This window comes from Aethalodelphis obliquidens, unplaced genomic scaffold (assembly GCF_003676395.1).
Source record: "Aethalodelphis obliquidens isolate GAN/ISIS:26980383/991018 unplaced genomic scaffold, ASM367639v1 scaffold123, whole genome shotgun sequence".
In the NCBI taxonomy this organism is placed as follows: Eukaryota; Metazoa; Chordata; class Mammalia; order Artiodactyla; family Delphinidae; genus Aethalodelphis; species Aethalodelphis obliquidens.
Window position 1 is genome coordinate 1,545,610 of NW_020838067.1, and position 20,827 is coordinate 1,566,436.

Sequence of the window (20,827 nt, forward strand, 5' to 3'; positions counted from 1 at the left end):
TACTGGGCACATTCTGTGCTCAGAATGTGCTGGAAACCTCAGAGACGTCTTCCTACTTAATCCTCACCCAACCCTGAACGGAGGAATTACCGTCCCGTCCCCCCGGTCCTCCCTCCCGCTTACAGCTGTGGAACCCTGAGAATCACAGCCAAGAGGGGCAGAGCCAGGATAGGAACCCGGTGGGACCCACAGAAGCGTCTTAACACTTGGGTTCCAACCTCAGCTGGGGTCCCTCCTTGCCGTCCTGCTGCATGACCCGGGGCGGATGACCGGTCCTCTCTGAGCCTCTGCCCTCCCATCTGCCCCGCAGCCCGCAGTGGGAAATGGTACCACGGAGCCTGGCAGTGGGCAGGGGGCTGTGGCCATCTGCGGGGCGGGGACAGATCTGGCCGGGCGGGGCGAGCCGTGGGCGCTGCACCGCCGCCAGGCGCCGACAGAGGGCAGGAGCGGCCCGCGCGTCTGAGGCCAGGGAGCGCAGGCGAGCGAGGGTCCAGCGGGGGACACCCACGTCCTCGGGGCTCAGAGCTGTGAGGTCCAACTGAAACGTCCACCTGAAATGCGGCCGGTGTGGCCGGAGGTTCTTGCAGGTCCAACACACACCGACCTCCAAGGCTTAGTGTGAAAAATGAATGCAAACTACCACGGCCATCAGTTTTTGCATGGATCACATGTTGAAACGACAATATTTTAGACATACCGTGTTAAATAAAATATAAAAGTTAATTTCACTTTTGTTAAACGTGGACACGTGAACTTAAAGCTCCGCGCACGCTGGCATTGTTGGCTCTCGTGCTGTCTGTGCAGGACCAGTGCTTGTGCCTTATGCCACGTGACCCTCATTAATCCTCCCCGTGAGGCCTGGACTGTAGCTAGCGGTCCCCATTTACAGATGGAGAAACTGAGGCAGCGAGAGGTGACACGGCGTGCTCGGGGCCAGCTGTGGGCGCGCACCCCGTGCCCAGGTGCACACATGCGTGTCACATGCACGAGTCCACGCGTAACAGACGGATGAACCAGCGCAAACGCACGCTGCCAACGCCCCCGCCACGTGTGCAGCCAGTCTCGCGACAGCCTCGCCAACACACACGTCCACACCCCGCACACACCTGCAGGAGTGCGGCCCAAGTGCCACCTGGACAACTTCCGGGGAGCTGCCGTTGGCCAGCAGGCCCAGGACGGCCGCTGGTCTCCCTGCTCGCCCAGGGCCCGGACAGGGGGGCCTGGCTGCCGTTCCGTGTGTGTCTGCAAAGGCCACCCCTGCGGTGAGCGAGTGGCCTGCCGCCCGGCGCTTCGGGCCCTTCCTTCTGGCCGCAGACCATTTGCATAAAGCTCCCCGAGCCCACGGATCGCATTACATGGAGGCCTGATGATAATCTTTGTTGAAATAATATTTAACACATGCTGCACTTTTAATTAACTATCTGAATAATCTCAAATTAATACCAGAGCTTTAAAAAATAAGTTTTCGTTTTCGCGTTTGGTAACATAATAGCGGCCCGGCTGGCCCGTTTCCCCTTCCTTTGATTTAATTAAAAGCCCTTTTGTGTGTCTCTTGTCACTTCAGAAATGGACAAAAGCACCCGGGTGGGCAGCCCAGGCTCCCGACTCAGGGTCCAGGGCTGGGGTCGCGGCCGCGCAAGAGCTCTGGGGTTCGGGCAGCCCCGCGGCACCATCCGGGAGGCCGCGGTGGGGCTGAGCGTCACCCGTTCGCACAGGGACACGGTGACGGACATGCACACGGAGGCGGGCGGTGACCTGCTGCCACTCGTCCACGCATGTCCCGAGGCCACTGCCTGCGCCAGCCCCGCAGGTGCCTGCTCGGTCACCGCCGCGCGCCGGGCAGTCAGGCGGTGAAAACCAGGCCGATCTGGGCTGGGGGTTAACAGTCGGCGTCCTGAGTCCGGATCCGAGAAGACCACGGCTGCCGGTCCCAGTCCCATGCCCAGCCGACAGCTGAGTGTGTGGGAGTCTCTCTCCCTGCTCTACTGTCTCCGTCTCTGTGCCTCTGTCCCGGGCTCAATGCTTCTGGAAACAGGGCCAGGCAGGCAGCTTCCTGGGGCTGTTGCTCCCCTGCTGTCCCTCTGTCCATTGTGCCCAGGCCGGCCAGCCCCCCAGGTCTCTTCCGGGGTCCTGAGGAGCAGCAGGGGGACAGCGTTTCCTGGGGTCTCTGGCTTGCTCCCCGCTGACAGGCCTGAGACAGGCCGAGGGAGGCCTTGCACAGGCGAGCAGCCCTGGAGAGGCCAGCGGGGATACGCAGGCCCCTGCGGAGCCTCAGTTTTCTGTGCGGGTCCAGGCGGGTGGGGATCTTTCTGCTCGGTGGGCCTGAGGCCCTCAGGAACTGTGCAGAGACAGGGTGCACAGCAGACACCCACCGCCAGCCACGCCTGGATTCTTGGGAGGGGGCCGCGGAGATTCTTTTGGTTCTGGGGCTGAAGGTCGGACGTGGCTCCCACGTGGAGAGTGGTGGCTGGGCGCAGAGCCTGTGTGTCCCTCTAAGCCCGTCTGAAAGCTGGTGGCCCAGGACAGCTTCCGAGGCTGCTGCCGCGGGTGCAAATGGCCACATCTCCACCACACACGCAGCCTACGCATCCCATCAGCAAGCAACAGAGGTTTGGATGTGAGTTGAATGAGCGTTTGGCGTCCTGCCTCCCCACGGCCGTGACCATGAGCGGGTCCCTGCCCTCCCCAGCCCCCCAGTCCGGTGGGAGGACAGTCACATGGGTGCAGAGCGTGGTGCTGCAGTGGGAGCTGCGAGGCCGGGCTGCAGCCTTGAGGTAGAGGATGAGGTGGGTGGGGACCGGTGCTCGGTTCTGGGCCCTGCCGTGCCGGGGGCCTCATCGGTGGCACGGTCAGAGGAGAGGCTCCCGGGGCTGCAGTGACCGACGCCAGGGTCCAGCCGCCCTCCCCGGGCACTGGCCCTGGGACCTGGAGCATGACCGGCAGGGCCGGGCCTGGGAACTGACTGCCCTGGGGTACAGCTCCCCTCCCCCACACCAGCCAGTCCCTTCTGGCTCAGGCTGACCTGCCCGCCCCGGTGTCAGCGGCGGCCCCAGCGGACTCCTGCCTCGACGGCTACCTGGGGGAGCGGGCGAGCCAGCTCCCACCCACTTCACCTTGGCCGGTGAGGACTGGCCAGGCCACTCCAGGCACCCGGACCCCACCGCCACACACACTCACACGCGTCCACTCACACGCATTCACACACGCGGTTCCGAGTCACCCAAGACCACACACGAGTGAGCACACAGATGGCCAGCTGGCCCGCAGGGAGGAGTGATCGTCCTGGGCTGGGCTCCAGGCGTCCATCCACACACGGGGTGGGGGCGCTGTTGTCCTGAGCACCTACTGTGTGCTGGCGGCCGTGTGTGAGCCCAGGAACCGGCACAAGTCTCAAGTCGGGCAGGGGTCCCGGTTCACAGAGGGGGTAACGAGCTCAGAGAGGCGGGTGAAGTTGCTCAAGGTCACACAGGGAGAAGCGGCGAGAGCCAGGCCTGATCTCGAGCCTACACGCCAGTCAGCCCACCCCTGGCCCTTCTACTGCTGAAGGCTCCCCGGCGACACGGCCTGACCAGGAGCGAGGCTGGCGGGCGGGCGGGAGCCGGGCTGCATCTGGAACCCCAGCAGGCGACCCTGGTGCTGACCCAGAAGACTCGGGGCCCCGCGTCCATGGCGAGAGCCTGGGGAGCTGGGGGCAAAGTGAGAGAGGGTTCCCCAAGCCCCTCAAGGTGGTCACAGAACCAGAAACCACTGAGGCCTGTCCCGCTAGCAAGGGGCCCGCGACCTCATGCCACCCAACCTGTGAGCTCCTGCCGAGAGCGGCAGGGCACAGGTGTGAGCACAAAGTACCCGGGAAGGGCCCAGAACCAGCGGCGCTAAAGGAGAACCCCTCATTCATTCATTCATTCGGTCAATCAACAGGTGTCCGCAGGGGCAGGTGCTGTCCTTCCTGGACAGGTGTGGCAAGGCTGACCCGGGCCCTGCCCTCCTGGGACTGCCATTCTGTTGGGGAAGAGGGACAGCGTGCACCAAAGATGGATGAAGTGATCTCAGATAATGACCATTAGCCAGCGTAATCAGGGAGGGCTTCTCTGAGGACGGGACCTTTGGGCGAAGACCTGCCTGAGTGACAAGGAAGAGGCAACCAGGAAGAGAGTCGTGGGGCAGGACTCCAGGCAGAGTGACCCGGAAGGGCAGAGGCCCAGAGGAGCGAAAGCTCGCAGGACGGGGGCCTGGGCGGGAAGCGGCCTGATGGAGCCTAGGCAAGTGGGGTCGCCCACACCCTGTCTGAGGGGCGAGTGCTGCCCAGCTCCAGCCCATGGTCGCCTGTGGGACTGAGCACCCAGTGTGGCCAGAGGTTCCGATTCTCCAAGAAAAGCTGGCGGTCTGGGTTTTTACATGAAACCTCTTGATTTTTTAAGTGGCCACGACCGGTTCAACTTTTTCTGAAACTCTTCAAGCCACAGAAAATGTTTCTGGAGGCCAAAACCAGCGTGTGGGCCTCTAGTTTGAGACCTCGCTAGGAGCCGTGTCCTGCCTCCCAGGCTTCCTAGTCGGGAGGCCCTGGGCAGGTTGCTTGCCCCGTCTGTGCTTCAGTGCTTTCACCTGTGAAGCGGAGGCGACAGGGCCTACCTTGCAGCGCTGCCGTGCAGGGGTAAGTGCTCTAAGTTATTCATTCATTCAGCAAATATTTACTGAACACCTCTGCGTGACAGAGTCAGTGCTAGGTCTGGGGGTCGCAACAGCGGGCAAAAGAGACAGTCTGCCCTGGTGCCTCTTACCGTCCACAGGGGACAGAAAATGAGCAAGTACGTGAGCGAGTGCCGCATAGGAATGCCACGTGGCCAGAAGGACCGAGACGGAACCCGGAAGGCTTGACGTTGTAGACGGGGTGGCCAAGGAGGGCCTCGCTGAAGAGAGGGCGTCGGCGTAAAGGCCTGAAGGATTTGAGGGAGTGAGACACACAGATATCCGGTGAAGTGATCGAAGCAGGGCCAACAGCCAGTGCAAAGGCCCTGAAGGCCTGGCTGCTCAAGGAATGACTAGGAGACAGGTATGGCTGAAGTGGAGAGATTCAGGCCAGGGAGGTGGGGAGGTGGGGCTGGAAGGAGGGGAGGTGGGCCTCGGGGGCTGTGAGGGCTTCAGCTCTTCCCCTGAGTAAGGTGAGAGCCAAGGGAGTGTGTGGAGACGTGAGGTCTGCCTTTGGTTTCCACAGGATCCTTCTGGCGGCCGCTGGGGCAGAGGCGGGGAGCACAGGACGGAGGCTACTGCAACCGTCCAGGCAAGAGGGCGTGGGGGCTGGACCGGGGGCAGCAGTGGGGCTGGAAGCAGTTGGCTCTATTCTGGAGAGACTTCAAAGGTCCGCCCAGCACAGAGAGATGTCAGAAAGATGCCTGGGTTTGGTCGAGGCACCTGGAAGATGGGAGGATGGAGAGGTGGGGAAAGCTGGGTCAGGGCAGATGTGGACCTGGGGGGCTGCGCAGGGAAAGCAGCTGAGGAGGGGGGTGGGAGCGGAGGCCCATGGGGGACACGACGCGGGCACCCCGTTGGGGATGCATGAGTGGGGGGGGGGGTAAGTGTAGACGGCCGTGAGGACAGCGGCAGCCGTGGTGCGCAGCAGGCTAAGACGGACGGATGCTGACATCATTTGTCAACTCGGGGTCCAGGGGAGGGGCCTGGACGCAGCTCCGGAACGCAGGCCGGGGAGGCGACGCCGGGGGAGCCTGGGCGGCTGGGGGCCGCAGCCCACCCCTCCCCCTCGCCACCTGCGGGGTCGGTCAGACCCGGCCTTTGTCCCGCGCCGCAGCCCCGCCGCCCCGCGCGGCGCCCCCCGAGCAAACACAGCTGAGCGCCGGGCTCGCGTGCCGCCCCCGCCCCCAGCTCCGGGCGGGCGGCGGGCGCGGGGCGGCGGCTTAGCGGGGCAGCTGCGGCCGCGGGCGGGCTCCGCTCGGCCGCTCCCACCGGCGCCGCGCTTTGTCATGCAGATGCCCGCTGGCGGCGCGCGCCCGCTCCCCAGCTGACCCGGGGCGCCCGCTCCCAAAGCGGGCCCGGGCCGGCCCCAGACCCGCTTTGTCCTCCGGCCGGAACCGGATCTCCCTGGTGCTGGGCGGCCCGCGCCAGTGGCTGGGCGTCTCTGGGCCTGTCTCCTGGCATTCCAGGCGGAGGACCTGCGGGTTTCCCCTGCGGGGTGCGGAGCACATTTGGGGAGCAGCCTCCATCCCTCCTACACAGACGGGACCCAGTCGAGCAGGACCCGCGGAGCAGGCCTCTGTGGCCATCCCCGACCCCTGCCGGCACCGCGGGCGGTGGGCACCCAATCCCTGCCCCGGCCGGCCGCAGCCTTCCCATCTGCGCTTTGAGGGCGGCGCCCCAAGCCAGGGAAGGTGACTGGGATGAGCTTCTGGGCTCAAAGGCCTCGGGGAAGCTGATGACACAGGGTGTAGACATCCCACCTTGGTGGGTGCTCTCGATAAAGGCACAGATGCTCCCGATGCCAGACCCCCCCCCCACCTCCCAGAGCTGCCCCTCCTACGGCAGGCAGGCGGATGGGGCCTTGCCTGGGGATACGCCCACTTTCCCCAGAGCAAAGATTCACCAAGAGAGGTGATCAAATGGAAAGTTATTTACTGCCTGGTGTCAGGAGTCAGGCCTGAGGCCAGGCCTGGGAGGAGAAACATTCCTGGGCTGGAATCAGGCCGGGAGGCGCTGGTGTCCGTCAGGCAGGGTCACCACGTCCTCCCTGGGACCTTCTCTCCCCACTTTGCAGGTGAGGAGCCCAAGGCAGGGAGCAGCGGAAACGTGGCCCCCAGCCCTTGTCCTTGCCTGCGAAGAACAGAGGCCTGGAATTCAGGCCGGAAGGTGCAGACATGACCAACATGCGTGGACCTGATGCTTGGGGTCCAAGAGAAGCAGCCAGAGTAGCAAGTCCTCTTCCCGCCTCCCAGGCAGAGCCGGTGGCCGGCAGCAGGGCGCTGTGGGCAGGCCTCCTCTCCCGGGGGAGCCCCCCCGCGGGCACCCCTGCTGGGACCCAGTTTGTCAACCCAAATCGCGCTTGCAACTCCGTGGGAGCTTCGGTCCAGTGATTTCACTTCTAGGCCTTTATCTTTAAAGGGCTTTCCGGCCATGTGTGACCTTGGGCTGCGCAGCCTTGGGTGACTGACCCCAGTTGTCCTCATCTGGAAGTGGGAACATCACGACACCTACCCCTCCAGGGCCGTCTGAGGAGCGTGTAAAGCCAGGCACGTGGGGGACACGCGTGACAGAGACTCCCATGAAGGGGAAGCAGTGTCCTGATGTGATGGGTCAGCGCAGTTTTTACAAATGGAGATGAGACCCTCTTCCTGGGTGCCTCCTGGTTTTCCCCAGCGACCCCCCTCCCGTGCCCAAGTTTTGACCGGCAGACCCAGGAGGTTGGTGGGAGAGGGGTGTCAGTGTCAGTCCCAGCACAGACTCAACCTTGCCTGTTACAGGAGACGGTGGGGGAGGGGAGGGGAGACCAGCAGCCCAGCACCTCCACCCCAGGCCCTGGCCCTCTGGCTCAGGCAAGCAGGAGAGACCAGTGGAAGGTGGAGGGTTTATCTCACTCACCCCTCCAGGGAGGGGCCTTTATGCCCAGATCCAGTTTCTGGCAGGACTGGTTGGTCCAGGTGGCCCGATAGATGGCCAAGATAAGGTCCGTGCAGGTTGGCTGGGCTGAGCGGAAGACCCACGCTGGGCTAAGACGGGGGATGGCCCAGGCCCGGCCTGACTCAAGGGTGGCAGGGGGTCTGGGCCTGTCTTGTCCCAGCTGCTGGCACTTTTGGGGGCCACACGGGTGCCCTCTCTGGACCCCCTTCCCTGCCTGCAGTGAGAAGTGGCACAGAAAGAGGTGATCCTGGGCAGGGGTGGTACAGGCCCAAGGTTGCCCAGGCTGGACGTGCTGCAGGTAAGGTTTGTACGGGCACATGACGAGGTTCCAGAGCCACGAGCCAGGCAGACTGAGGTTGCCCGGGCGTGGGGTTGTTCGGGACCCCACGTTTCAGGTGAGCCCAGGCTTGGTTGTGTGTCAGACCTTCTGGAAGCCCCAGGGCTGGCTGGGCGAGCTCGTCCTCATGGGCCGATGGCGTCCTGCTGTCTGTAAAGTCACCACGCCCCAAAGAGTCCCTTCATTAGACCCTTCCACCTGAGAGGTTTGAGTGTCACCTCTCTCCTGCCGGGACCCTGACCAATAAACCTCTGGGGTCTCACAGCCCTAGGGAGCAGTTGTGGTCACCACACTTCCTAGGGAGGAGCCCCGTGGGGACGGCCATGGAAGGAGCCCTTAGTCCCCGCAGACAGGACTTCCCTCATCTCAGCACAGACCTTGAGAAAGGCAGCCCTCGGATCTGCGTGAAAAATGGGGTTTGCGTGCAGGAAGTATTTGAAGGAAGTGGTCCCAGGGGACAAGGGCGGGGTGGGGGGCATGAAGCCGGGCGAGGGGAAAAGCCAGCCAGAGGAGGTGCTGTGGACCCACCGTCAGTGGGGTGCAGACTCCACCGAGGCCATCTGAGAAACCTCGAGGGACGTGCTGAGAACCGTCCACCCCAGGGACAAAAGGGGACATAGCCATAGGCTCCCCTCCCACCGCATGGACAAGGTGAGGCTTACCCACCAGCCTTCGAACTTTAGGGTTCATGTACACAAGTGCCCGGCAGGTCCTGCGGGCGTCCTCGCACTGGGTCAGAGCAGCTCTGGGCAAGAGCGAGCTGGGCCACCAGCCGGCATCTGCACAGGTAGGCCGGTCACCACAGAGCCGTGGCTGGCCTGAGCTCGGCCGGGAGGACTTGAGGTGGGCCGCCAAGGTGCCCAGAACAGTTAAAAAGAGCGTGTATTCAGGGGAAATTCGAGGTTCAGTAAGGCCACAGAGCAGGAGATGACTGCCGTTGGAAAGGTCATTTCTAAGCACAGTCCCGAAGGAGGGGGACTCCACGCCACGCCACGCCGAGCCACGTGGGAAAGCACAGGGAGGTTAGGAGGTGGGGGGAGCCTAGAACCGGGGACGGGAGACTTTGCTGCGGTCTCTGCAGGAGGGACGGGCGAGGCAGGGCGAGCAGGCTGACCACTGGCTGGTTTGAGTAATTTCATGGGCCCTGGGACAGACGGGCTGCCGCAACTTGCCTGGTACCTGACCCCGGGTGACTCAGGCAGGGGGACGGTGGCCCAAGGGGGAGAACCCGATGGAGGAGGTGCTGGGGCTGTGCCTTCTAGATTGGTTGCTTTGCATTTGAAAGTCACCCTCTTGGACCGGTGGGTGGGTTACACTCTGCGGGAATCGGCCAGTCCTGGGAAGGGCAGTCCCTCCAGGGTCAGAGCATCAAACCCAAGACGCGGTTCCTGCAGTCCACCCCTCACCCACCTCAGCTCCGCTCGTGGCCTCGGTGGCCCAGGGTGGCCCAGGGTCCGGTTCAGGGTGGGAGCCGGCCCGGAGCCCCGACAGGCCTTAACTAGCCCCTCCTGCTGCACCTGGTCCCGAAGCTGAACCCTTTCTGGATTCGCCTCACCTTCGGCCAGCACTTGGGTGGCTCTAGGTTCGCCAGGTGGGGCGACCGGGGCGTCTCCGGGGCTCTGAGACCTTAGTCACCTTGCCCCTGTCAACAACTGCCCCGTGGTCACTGTCACCAGTTCGAGGGACAAGAAGCAGCCCCAGAGAATTTCGAGTCCCGGAGACCCTCGTCCCCGGCCCTCCTCTCACACAGGTCCGAGCTGCGCCCCCCCCCCACCCGGCGTGGTGTGACTGCAGGTTCACAGGAGAGCTGCTGCGTCCCTGGCGTACCCCCGAACAAGGACCTCAGACCTGGCCAAGCCTCCGGTGTGGGGCAGGGCCAGGAGTTCTGCAAGGGGGTGACGTCGGGACGGACGGGCCTCCTTCCTCTGCCCGCGGGCTGTGCTCCGGTGACGGGGCCAGCACCGCGTCCACGGGACTGGACCCCAGCCCTCAGGATGTCCCAGGACGGCTCCAGGGCTAGGCTGTTCCTCTTTAGGTCAGCTGCTTCTGAGTGACGTGAACTAGAGTGCGGCCAGTGGGCCTGTGGCTCTGTTCCCGTTGTCACCTCCTTGTGGTCAAATGTCCCTGGTCTGAGGCAGCATCGTGCAGGACACGAGGGTCCAGCTACCGTGCTGGACACTTGTCATCCTCTCGCCACTCGGCTGTCACGTGGTCTTTGCACAGTCTACACCGATGTCACCCTCCTGCTTCACACCCTTCTGTGTCACCACTGCTCTTGAGATCAAGGTGGCAGCACCCATGCCAGACCCCCCGCTCCTTGAGCTCTGGCCCCCCCCCGACCCCCCCCCCCCCCACCCCGTGCTCACAGGCCTCTCCTGCTGCAGGCGCAGTGCACACACAAGCCCCTCAGCCTGGTGCACCAACCCTGCTTGCCTGCCTGCTCTGGGGCAGCCTTCTCGCACCTTCCTGCCTGGGGCAATCCGCCTAGACGCTCTCCGCGTCTGGTCTGGCCCCTGTGGCGCCCCTCTGAGCTGCAGTCTTCGTTTCCGGGGTGACCGGGTAAAGCCTCTGTGCCCCTAGACTGTATTCCCATTGCAGGTGGGAACGATCTCTGCTCGTCACCACCGTCGTGCCTGTCGCCCACAGGGCACGCAAATCCTTCCTGCGTGAGTGAACGAAGTATGGCGAGTCTCTGGGGATGACAGTGGCAACAGGGTGACGGTGGACGTGGTGGTGGTGACAGTTGAGGGTGATGCTGTTGGCGAGGATGGACCACCTTCCTCCGCACGTGCTGGGCCAGTGGACACCTGAGCGGTCCCACTCGAGGGCGGAGCACCGTCGGGGCTGACCCGTTCCCACGGCAGCAAGCTGAAGAGTCCACCCCGCGATCGGAGCTGCCGGGGTTCCTGGCCTTCCCACAGGTGTCGGGATTTCCTTTCCCTCTGATCCGGCTGTGCCCGCTCAGTAGTGCCCCTCCCGGGTTCAACTCACTTTAGCTGGGATGGACTTCTGTCCCTGGGGACCCGAGAACCCTAACCGGTACAGACGGGGCGACAGGGGTGAGCTGAGATGGAGCCCACGCCGCCCCGCTCTCCGTGCCAGTTCCACCTCCTCTCTGGCTTCCGAACGTCTGTGGAACGTCCTCCATCTCTGCTGACACCTGGCTGAGCTCGTCCGTTCCAGGCCTTTACGTGCCATCGCGTGTGCTGAGTGATCTTGATTCCTCACCGCTGGCCCTGACCTTTCTCCTGAACCGCAGCTCACGGCTGACTGTCACGCGTGTCACACGCAGCTGACTTCTTGATTTCCTCTGCACCGTTGTCCCGTCTCAGAGAGCGGACAGACGTCTCGGAGATGACCCGGGCCTGTCCACAGCTCCTTCCCACTCCCTTCAGCAGAGGCCGCTGCCTCAGGGCCTGCGCGCTTGCTAACTTCCCTGCAGGGAACACTCGCCCCAGACCTTCCTCACCTTCCGGGAGAGGGGGCTTGTGAAGGCTGAGCCCAGGGCAGGGCAGAGGGCGCGGAGGGGAAGAGAGGGAGGAGTTCTGGGTGATTCCCCGCACCCTGGGTGGGCAACCGGGTGGCCAGAGGGACCACCCCTGAGAAGGGGCCCGGGATGGGGGTCGGACCTGGGGAGGAAGATGCCAAGTCCGCGTCTGGCACGAGGAGTGGGCAGCATCCGTGGGCCGTCCAGGATGCCGCCCAGCAGATCCCTGAGCTGCAGCCCAGGGCAGAAGTAAGATGGAGAGGCAGTGCCGGGCTATAGTCCTCGGTCTGGGCAGCACCCACCCTCCTGAACCAGCCGGGCCTGCTGGGAGGAGATCCAGCAGCAAAATTCGTGGCTGTACTAACGCGAACAGAGACGGTGCCACCGACCGGGCTCACGGAGAAACGCAGACGCACTCAGGGTGGATGTTTCCGCAAGCCAGCCTCTCCCAGCCGGCCACTGGCAGCCAATTGATAAGCCTAATTAATAATTAACTTTTTAATTAAATATCAATTTAAAACAAGTATGGGAACCAGTCTCTGGCAATTAACACCCTTGCTCTGCTTTCCTAAAGGGACTCAGTCCAAGGCCCAGGCTCTGGGAACTCTTGGGTGGGGAGGGCAACCCGGGACCCAGCAGAGTGGGGAAGGGGCCCGGCCTGGCCTGCTCCACCTGCCCTGGAGCCGCAGGGATAGCTTTCTCCACCCAGCGGTCACCGCCCGCGCCCTGCCCTCAAGGAGCTGGCGTCTCGAACGCCGGGCAGAAGATGCTCAGGAACGTGCGAGTGGCGAGAAGCTGCTTCCCGGGGTCCCAAAGGAAGGAGAAACAGGGCCACAGGAAGACGGCTCCACTGACCGTGACGGTGAAGAGTTGGAAGGACACTCTGGCGTGGGAGCTGCGCGGCCAGAGGTGTGGTGGTGGGGATGCCCGTGCAGGTATGTGGCGGGTTTGGGATGGCACAGGGTGGACCAAGCGTCTGTAGAAGGAGATGGCTCATGCATACCCTTGCTGCCATCCCAGAACCCCAGGACCCCAGGGGTTTCCTGACCAGCTGCTTGGGTGACCGCAGGCATAACCACGGTGCCTGGGGACCCAAGTGGCTGGCGGTGCCAGGTTCCTGCTTTGGGGGCTGTGACAGCGCAGTGTGGTTGGCAGGCAGGGCGGCCCCGGCCCAGCGCTGCCCGGCTCCCATGCCTCCCAGGCCGCACGGAGCTCCCCGGGTCCTCGCAAGATGCCTGGGGGCCGCCGGAGGCATCCAGCACCCAGTGGGTGGGCAGATCTGAAGTCCTGAGGCAGAGGCGGACAGCGTGGGGAGGGCAGTGGGGCCCATGCAGGTGGCTGAGGGCCGGGGCTCCCTCCCCCATCAGGCAGGGACGAGTTCCCAGGGAAGGGGCAGCACCTGGGAAGGCGCAGAGACCAAGGGTGGGACGTGCTAGGCCTCGGCCGTGATGGGGCACCGGGGGGCCTTGGATCTAAGGCAGGCCGGCCCTCAGCCAGGACGGTTGGGGCATCGGGGCAGGCAGCAGAGCCCAGGCGTCTTGTCCCTGCGCCTTCCAAGGCCTGGAACCCAGGGGAGGTGGGTCAGTATTTGTTGCCTAAGCTACAGTGGGAGCTCTTTGCAAGTTGCCGTGCTGCAAAAGGGCAGGGCTGTTGGGAAGCGCGCGTGCTGTGCGATGGGCAGAGCGCGCAGTAAGTGCTCAGGACCCGCTGCAGCCTTAAGAAGCCACTGTTGACTTGGCAAGTTGCAACGATGTGATTGTCCTAAAGGCCAGACCAACGGCGCTTGGTGGAAACAGCTGGTTCCCAACTCTGGGCTGACCTTGGGACCCTGCCTGGCCAGGGAGGGACCCTGGGGTCTGCGGCCCTTTTGTGGCAAAGGGGGCGGACTGGGGAGGTCTGAACATGCCCCGCGCCCTGCCTTGGGGGAGCGCTACTGTGGAGGCCACAGCGGGGCTCTGGAAGGGGCAATGGGGGCAAGGCGCCTCCGTCGCCCGTTGTCGCCCGCACCAGCCTTGCCCCCGCCCCGTGCTCAGTATCAGTTCCGCAGCTGCCCCCTGGTACCTCCCCATCTCTCCTCACCTCGGTACCCTCAAACTGTCTGCCTCGTGGCTCTGTGCCTCTTCCACTCTTGGGTCTCTGGGTCTCTCCTTGCCCCCCATCTTCCTGCCCATCCCCGCCCCGCCCACTGCAGTCCCCTCCAGCCCACTCCAGTGCCCTTATCTGGGTCCAGCCCCTGCACTATTGCTGGGAGCCCATCCCCATGACAACGGGGCAGATGTCGGCTGCGATTAGCCGCTCTCCCTCCCGCCACAGCTCAATCCGTCTTTGAAATTAAATCAGCTGCGATAACATCGACTGGCCAGGGTAGTGGGGGGGCAGGCAGGAGGCTGCCTGGGCCCCACCCACCCCACCCCAGGCCCCGGCGCAGGGGGAGAGGAGGAGGAGTAGGGCAGACGGGCTTCCAGTGCGGCTGTGTGACCTTGTCCAAGTCTGTAAGCCTCCGAGCCTCAGTTTCCCCATCTGTAAAATGGGGGCAAATAGCCCTCCCTGTTTTGGGGGTCGGTGCGAGTCTCTGGGGAGAGTGTGCAGGAGAAGCCCTGGAGAGGGCTCAGGAGGGCTGAGAACTGCCCCCATCCATGGAGAAGCCGGAGCCCTGGTGGAAACCCCTGGCCAGGCCTTGGGGTCGCAGCGGCCACTCAGACCACGCACAGTTGGAGGCCACAGACCTGCTCTGTGAGCCACGGCACACACACACACCACCCCCAGGGCTTTGTTGCCCTCGTTCATAAAAGGCTCCAGTGTCACCAAATCCTCCTGCCCGAGGGACGTGCTGGGATGCCATCGTGTCCACCTGGCGACAGAGAGACCACAGGATTTGGGTCCCTTCAGACAGTCAGGGGCCCTGGAGGGATGTGGGGACCCAGGAGTGGTGAGGGAAAGGGGTAGTAAGGGGTCTGCCTGAGGATGTGGTGGCAGGAGTGGGTGGGCATGGGCGCAGAGGGGTGTTTCAGGACCCAGCCAGTCTGTGCAAAAGTCCCACTTTGGGAAGGAGGAGTGGGGGAGGGGCGCCACAGCACAGTGAGGCGAGGGTGGGGAGATGGGCAGAGACCCAAGGGAGGCAGGGAGAGAGGGGACTGAGGGAGGAAGATCTGGGAGGAGGGTTCCAGGCAGTGGCCCGGCCAGTGCAAAGGTCCTGAGGCAGAAGCGTGCCCAGTGTGTATGCAGGACAGGGAGGAGGCCCGTGGGGCTGGGGCAGAGTGAGTGTCAGGGAAGCCGGGGAGGTTTGGGGGCCTCACGGGCCACTGGGAGGAGTTGGCTTTCCCTTTGAGTGTCTCACAGAACTCTCAGGTTTTCACAAGATCCTTGTGGCTGCTGGGGTGAGAACAGGGTGAAGGAGGGGAAGGGGGGAGGCTGGTGCACTGTCCAGGTGAGCGATGAGCGGCCGAGGAGCTGGTGGCAGCGGTGGAGGTGGGGACCTACGTGCGGAAGGTGGGGCCTCGCCCCTCATGAGCAGGGTCCATTCTGGGGCTGGGCCGGTGGCCCAGGGGCCTCAATGCAGCCCCATCCTTAGGGCCCTCCTGCTTGGGAAGTGGGCCTGAGCTGGACCCGCGCAGCCAGTCCCAAGCCAGGGCGTCCGTTCTGGATCGTCGGGGCTCTGGGTGGCGCCCTGGCTTCCTCACTGCCACAGCCCCGGCGCCCGCACACAGTCAGGCCCAGAAGGGGCTCCGTGAAGTTCTTTGGCCAGAATGTCCTGCCCCAGGGCAGCTTGCTGAGGCCTCCCCAAGGTGCTGACCAGGGGCGGGGCCTCCAAGGATGAATTTAACAGGCCAAAAGGAGATGGGAAGGGTAGCCCGGGCAGGGGGAACAGCATGCCTAGGAGACGGCCGCTAAGAGTCTGGTGCGGGCCATGCCGGTGGCGTGGGCAAGGTGTGGGGCTGGAAGGATGGCAGGGGCCTCAGATGCCAGCTAGGAAGCAGGACTTCATCTGGGGTGTGTGCCCCTAGCTGCACCTCAACTGTCTGGGCTTCAGTTTCTTCATCTGTCAAATGGGGCTAAAGGTCGAGACAAGGATGCAGAGAGGGCCATGTCGCCCGCTTAGCCGGGCCCGGCAGCTGCCACGCTCGGTCGACACGGGGGACCGGAGCAGGGGAATGCCACGATCGGCCTGTGCCTCAGGGGGAAGACACCGCCTTCAGGTGCGAAGCTTGGAGAAGGGGCAGGGCCCGAAGGTGAGCCCGGTCCTGGGGTCCTTGGGGTGTCCATGAACACCCGTGCCTTGCAAGCACCCAGATCTCTGTTGCACACCAGCCCCGGGACCGTGCGACCGCCCGGGCTGCTGGACCATAATTGGATTTGCCCAGCAGCTGTCGGGGCTAAGCAGGCCCACTTGACGCAGCCGTGCTTGGCCAGTAATTGGTGAAATTAGCAGGTCGGCAGGGGCAGAGGTCAGGTGGTTAATGCTGTGGTGGGGGCTTTGATGAAGTTAGTCCCACCGCAGGACTGGGAGCTGGGGCTCCACCTTCTGTACGCCACGGGGCTCTCCTGCCCCCCTCGTAACACGGTTAAGGGACATCCAGCTGCCTGCCTGTCCCAGGGGCTCCGGGAGGCCGGACCCAGGGGGCCTGAGCCTGGAGGTGCAGCAGGTCGTCTGCTGTGTCCTCCTGGCCAGGGCACCTGCAGCACCCACGTGGCCTTGCAAACCCCTAGAGACCTTAGGGAGATGCCCCGTGCCTTCCTGTGGAGGCTTCCGTTGGATAACAGCACCCAGGCCCACCTCTAGGCTTTCGGCCCCCACCACGGCTGCTGGTCATCCGGCTCTGCATCTGGAAATGGGGATGACCGCCTCCCCGGGTCTGTCCGTGACCAGGCCACACCCTCCCCGCGAGGTTCACGGCCTCCCAGTGTCTCCTCCCGTCATGAGCTCCCAGGCTTTGTCCTCTGAGCATGCCCCCAGGTTCTTGCTATTCCCTGAAACAGTGCGCTCCCACCTTCTTTCATGTCACATCATTTATTAGACACCTACTCCACGCCAGCCACTGGGCTTGGAGCTGAGATGCATAGGTGAACAGAGTCAGAGCATGTGCCAGCCCAGGTGGCATTCCCGGCACCTTTCCTGGCCAGGCCCACACTCCTTTCTTCCTGGGAACCAGGGACGCCGTGACTAATCAGCCTGGAACCCCCAAACCTGGAATCACCTCCTTTTCTGGCTCCGCTCCAGCCCCCAAGGAACGGGGACTTGCCAGCCTGCCGACGCTTCACACACACATACACACACCACACGCAAGAGCATTCTTTCCTCCAACAAATCTGTGCCCTGCCCCTCACTGCCAGGCACTGCTCTAGACCCTGGGGACACAGCAAAGAACGAGGCGGGCACAGGCCCTGCTCCCGGGACCTGCAGTTAGGGCTGCGGAGGCACACGTCTCTCAGGTAGTCACGCAGACGAGGTGGAAGGGCAGGGAGACGCAGGGAGGGGCCGTGAGAAAGCCGAGCTGGTGGTTCTGGGAAGGCCTCCTTGGGAAGGGAGACATGAGGCCTTCACCAGGGAGCACGGCCATGCAAAGGCCCAGAGGCCACAAGGCATTTGGTGCCGGGGAGGACCGGAGGGGAGGCCGGTGTGGCCGGGCTCAGGGGGTGAGGGTCCGGGAGGGTGGGCAGTGGCCAGGCCCCCGGCGCCCGGTGGTGAGGACAAAGCCTGAGGTCTATGCTCAGAGCCGCGGGAGCCCCTGAAGCCAGGCGTGGCGGTGGGCGGAGCACCCTCGCGGGCTGGTGGGCGTGGAGCCGCGGGCTGGGTGGGCCAGGCGCTGGTCAGGACGCTCACGACCCGAGGACGCAGGCGCAGGCGCAGGCGCAGGGAGCTCCTAACCCCGAGCCTGAACGGCGCCCTCGCGAAGTCAGCCTGCGCCAGGCGCTGGGCACGTCCCCGGGCCTCGCGGGTGCGCCCAGGCTGCCCGCCCCCCACCAAGCGGGCAGCTGTCTCCGTGAACCCGCTCGGCATGTTTATTAAGCATCGCCCAGGCGGTGGGCACAGGCAGTGGGCGGAGCCTACTTGCTGTCCGGCCGTTTGAGCTGCTCCTTGCCATTGACGGTCACGGACTTGAGCCGCCCATCCTCCTCCACCTCCACACGCTCCTGCCCGTTCTCCACGATGCGCTTGGTGGTGACCTGGTGTCCGTTGACCATCTTGGTGGACGACATCACCGACTTGAAGCCCGAGCTGCCCGAGCCAGAGCCGGCGAAGGATGCAGACGAGAAGGTGGCACGGCTGGCGCCGCCCCCGCTGCGGCCCAGGGTGTTCAAGGCTGAGAAAGCCTCCACGAAAGCCGGGAACTCGCCGAAGCCGGCCGAGAGGGCGCCGCGCAGCCCGTGGCCCCGGCCCGCGTGCTCGCTGCCGAGCCGGCTGTCCCAGAAGCCGAAGGAGAAGGGGTCCAGGCCTCCGAAGAACTCGCGGAAGATGTCCTGGGGGTTGCGAAAGGTGTAGCCGCTGTCGAAGGGGCTGCTGTAGCGGGTGCCGGCCCGCCAGCTGTCGCAGCCCGCGCGGTCGTACACCAAGCGCTTCTTGGAGTCGGACAGGACCTCGTAGGCCTCGGACACCTGCTTGAACTTCTTCTCGGCCTCCTCCTCGTTGTCAGGGTTCTTGTCGGGGTGCCAGCACAAGGCCAGCTTGCGGTAGGCCTTCTTGATGTCCTCCTGGGAGGCGCTAGCCTGCACCCCCAGCACCTCGTAGTAGTTAGGCATGCCGAGGGCCGGGGCGGTGTGGAGACGCGGGCCTGGGGCCCGGGCGGCCGGTGGGCGCGGGCGGCAGCGGCGGCCTGGGTCCCTCGACGGGGGCCTGGCTGGAGTCTGCTGGCTCCAGGGCAGGTTACCGTTTCATAGTACCAGCACCTCCGCTAGAGGGGCAGGGGGAGGGGAGGGCACTGCCGCTGGGGCCCGGCCACCAGGCCCCGCAGAGGCAGAGCTGGCTGGCCCTTTGTGACATCAGCCCTGGACACCGGGCCTGCCCAGGAGGCCGAGCCTCCACTGCCGGCTGAGCCCTGGGGGCAGAGGCAGGACCAACCACAGGAGCTGGGCGAGGTGGGCCACGGGCCAGGGGTCAGGGAGGGGAGTGAGGGCTCCTGGGGTGTGTCCACTTAGCCCAACGGCTGGGTCGTTGGCGCGGAGTGAGGGGCCTGAAGTGGGGGACCGGGCGGGGTGGGCTCGGGGCCTCAGTTCATTCTGCTTGTGCCCCGTGATCCCATCAGATCCTCTGAGATGAGCCCCACAGAGGCAGGGGTGTTCCTCAATGTCTAGGACGGTGCTTGGCAATCAGTACACGTTTGTTGAATGAATAAGGCTCAGAGACATGCGGCATCAGACTCAAGGTCACACAGCAAGTCAGTGAGAGAGAGGGAGATGCAAACCCAGGGCTGTCTGAGGCCAAGGTGGGCAGCACATTGAAAGAGGCATTCCACTCAAGCCTGGTGACAAAAATAGGCGGCGTTGGTAATGAGTATAGTGGTGGCCCCCAGAAGACAGGTCCCTGCCCAAATCATAGAACTTGTGAATGTGCTCTTATCAGGAAACATGGTCTCTACTGATACAGTTAAAGTAGGGATCTCGAGATGAGCTGGCCCTGGATGATCTGGGTGGGTCCTAGATCCAATGACAAGTAGTCCTTAGAAGAGACAGACACGCACTGGGAGTGGGGGCATGAAGCGGGAGGCAGAGACCGGAGGGAAGCAGCGCCGGGAACGCAGAAGCCGCCCCCCACCCGACACCGGGGGGGCAGGGCCTCCCCCGGGGCCTCCGGAGGGAGTGCAGCCCTGATGGTACCTTGACTGGGGGCCCCCGGCCTCCAGAACTGTGCAGGGATGGATTTCTGTTGTTTCAAGTGGCCCAGTTTGTGGCAGTTCGCCGTGGCAGCCCTAGAAAACTAGCAGTGTGTGCGAGGTACCCAGCTGTACCCAGGTGTTCCTGTGTCTTTAATTCTTGTTCTGTTGTTGGAGTATATTTAGAAACAGCAATTAACAAGCCTGATTAACACCTGTTCCTCCTTTCACCTCATCCCCCCCCCCCAGGTGAGATGGAAAACACGCTGCCCTGCGGTGAGGCACTTAGCATCTTAACTGAGATAGCTTTCCTCTCGCTTCTCCCCCTCCTCCCTCCCTTCCTCTTTCTCCTTTTTCTCGTCTTCATCCGTTTCCGTTATTCTCCCTCTTTTTCTTTTCCGTCAGTACTCATGGCTGCTGGGCTCCAGGCACCTGGCAGGGGACAGCGTGTTCTAACCAACCCCACGTGCTGGGAGGTACGAAGCAGACTCTGGAGACGCTTTGTCCTAGATGACAAATGCTGTCACCCGCACAGCCCTGGCCAAAAGCGCGATTTGCCCTCCGTCCCTAGTCCATCCGCCCACGCGTGCTGACACATCTCACACATCGCTTGGTAGAGGAAAGGAATGGCAGAATCACTCCACTGGGCGCGGCTGCAGGTGGAAATAGTTCTGTGTGTTTGTAACTATGTTTCTCTCACTATAGCTAGAACCTGGTCTCGCCAGGCTCGTCCACTGGTGCTGAGGAAAGATGGCCACACACGCGGTTCTCCGCGGCAGCGGTGCTCTGGTTGACTGTGGCAGCCGAGGGGAGAGTGACGAGGTGGGGCGTCCGCGGTGACTGATGAGGCGTCCGTACGGCAGCAGGGGTGATGGGGGCAACGGAGGGGTGTGGAGCCGTGGTGACGGCAGGACGGAACCTGGGATGGTGCTGGTGGAGGTGGCGGCGACCCTGGTGGTGAGGGTGTTGGTGGGGACAGTAGCCCTGCTTGCGGCGGAGACAGCCACTCGTGGAGGTGGTGGTTATGACCACAAAGGAGGCGACGTAACGGAGGGACCGGAGACCGTAGAGGTGCTGTTGACGGAGATGGCGGAGGTGACGGGAGGGGATGGAAATGGCTGCTAGGGGAGCTCTTGTTGTGCTGTGGCAGTGGTGGTGCTGGTCGGGACCCCTGCCACAGCTCAGAGGCTTGGGACCGACACTCAGTTCTCGCCCACTTCACTTGTCAGCACCGCTGGGGCGGCTCCAGGGCTCCCAGGCGCGTCTTCCCCTCCCGGATCCCAGGCTTCGGGAGCAGCTCTCGTGGCGGAGAGGCTGCCTGTAAGAGCTGGTAGATGTGTGGGATGCCTCTTAGAACTTCTCTTGGGACGTAACGAACGTCGCTCTGCCTTACATCACGTGGTCAAGGCCAGTGTCGGTGGAATGGGGATGGCACTCCTTCAGGAAGGTTCTGCACATCCCGGACAACACCCAGAGAGGCACAGTCCTCTTGGAAGAGAGAATGGGCAGCTACGGTGCGCTGCGGGTGAGTACGGCGTGGTGGCAGCGGTGGCCCTGGTGGAAGCGGGGGTG

At 63.8% G+C, this 20,827-nt stretch overlaps 2 protein-coding genes across 6 annotated transcripts in view; one reads left to right on the forward strand and one right to left on the reverse strand.

Annotated features, from left to right (window-relative positions):
- The window catches only part of EEFSEC (eukaryotic elongation factor, selenocysteine-tRNA specific), a 188,832-nt gene that overhangs the window by 160,597 nt on the left and 7,408 nt on the right, over positions 1–20,827 (forward strand). Inside the window, exons 7-10 of one of the 5 annotated variants that reach the window (XR_003431114.1) lie at positions 3,919–4,651; positions 4,788–5,050; positions 7,108–8,611; positions 9,711–10,125. The exons of 1 other annotated variant lie outside the window; for it this stretch is intronic. Coding sequence is in view for 1 of the 4 variants with exons in the window: in XM_027098502.1 (XP_026954303.1) it covers positions 7,108–7,127 (20 nt within the window). In the remaining 3 variants the exon portion in view is untranslated. Of the gene's footprint in view, positions 1–3,918; positions 4,652–4,787; positions 5,051–5,212; positions 5,508–7,107; positions 10,126–20,827 lie in introns of those variants that run through there. 3 more of the 5 variants (XR_003431113.1, XR_003431115.1, XM_027098502.1) reach the window with 3 other exon arrangements.
- Positions 17,251–18,609, reverse strand: DNAJB8 (DnaJ heat shock protein family (Hsp40) member B8). The gene has a single exon (XM_027098508.1). The coding sequence runs from the start codon at positions 18,183–18,185 to the stop codon at positions 17,493–17,495; it is 693 nt and encodes a 230-aa protein (XP_026954309.1). The 5' UTR covers positions 18,186–18,609; the 3' UTR covers positions 17,251–17,492.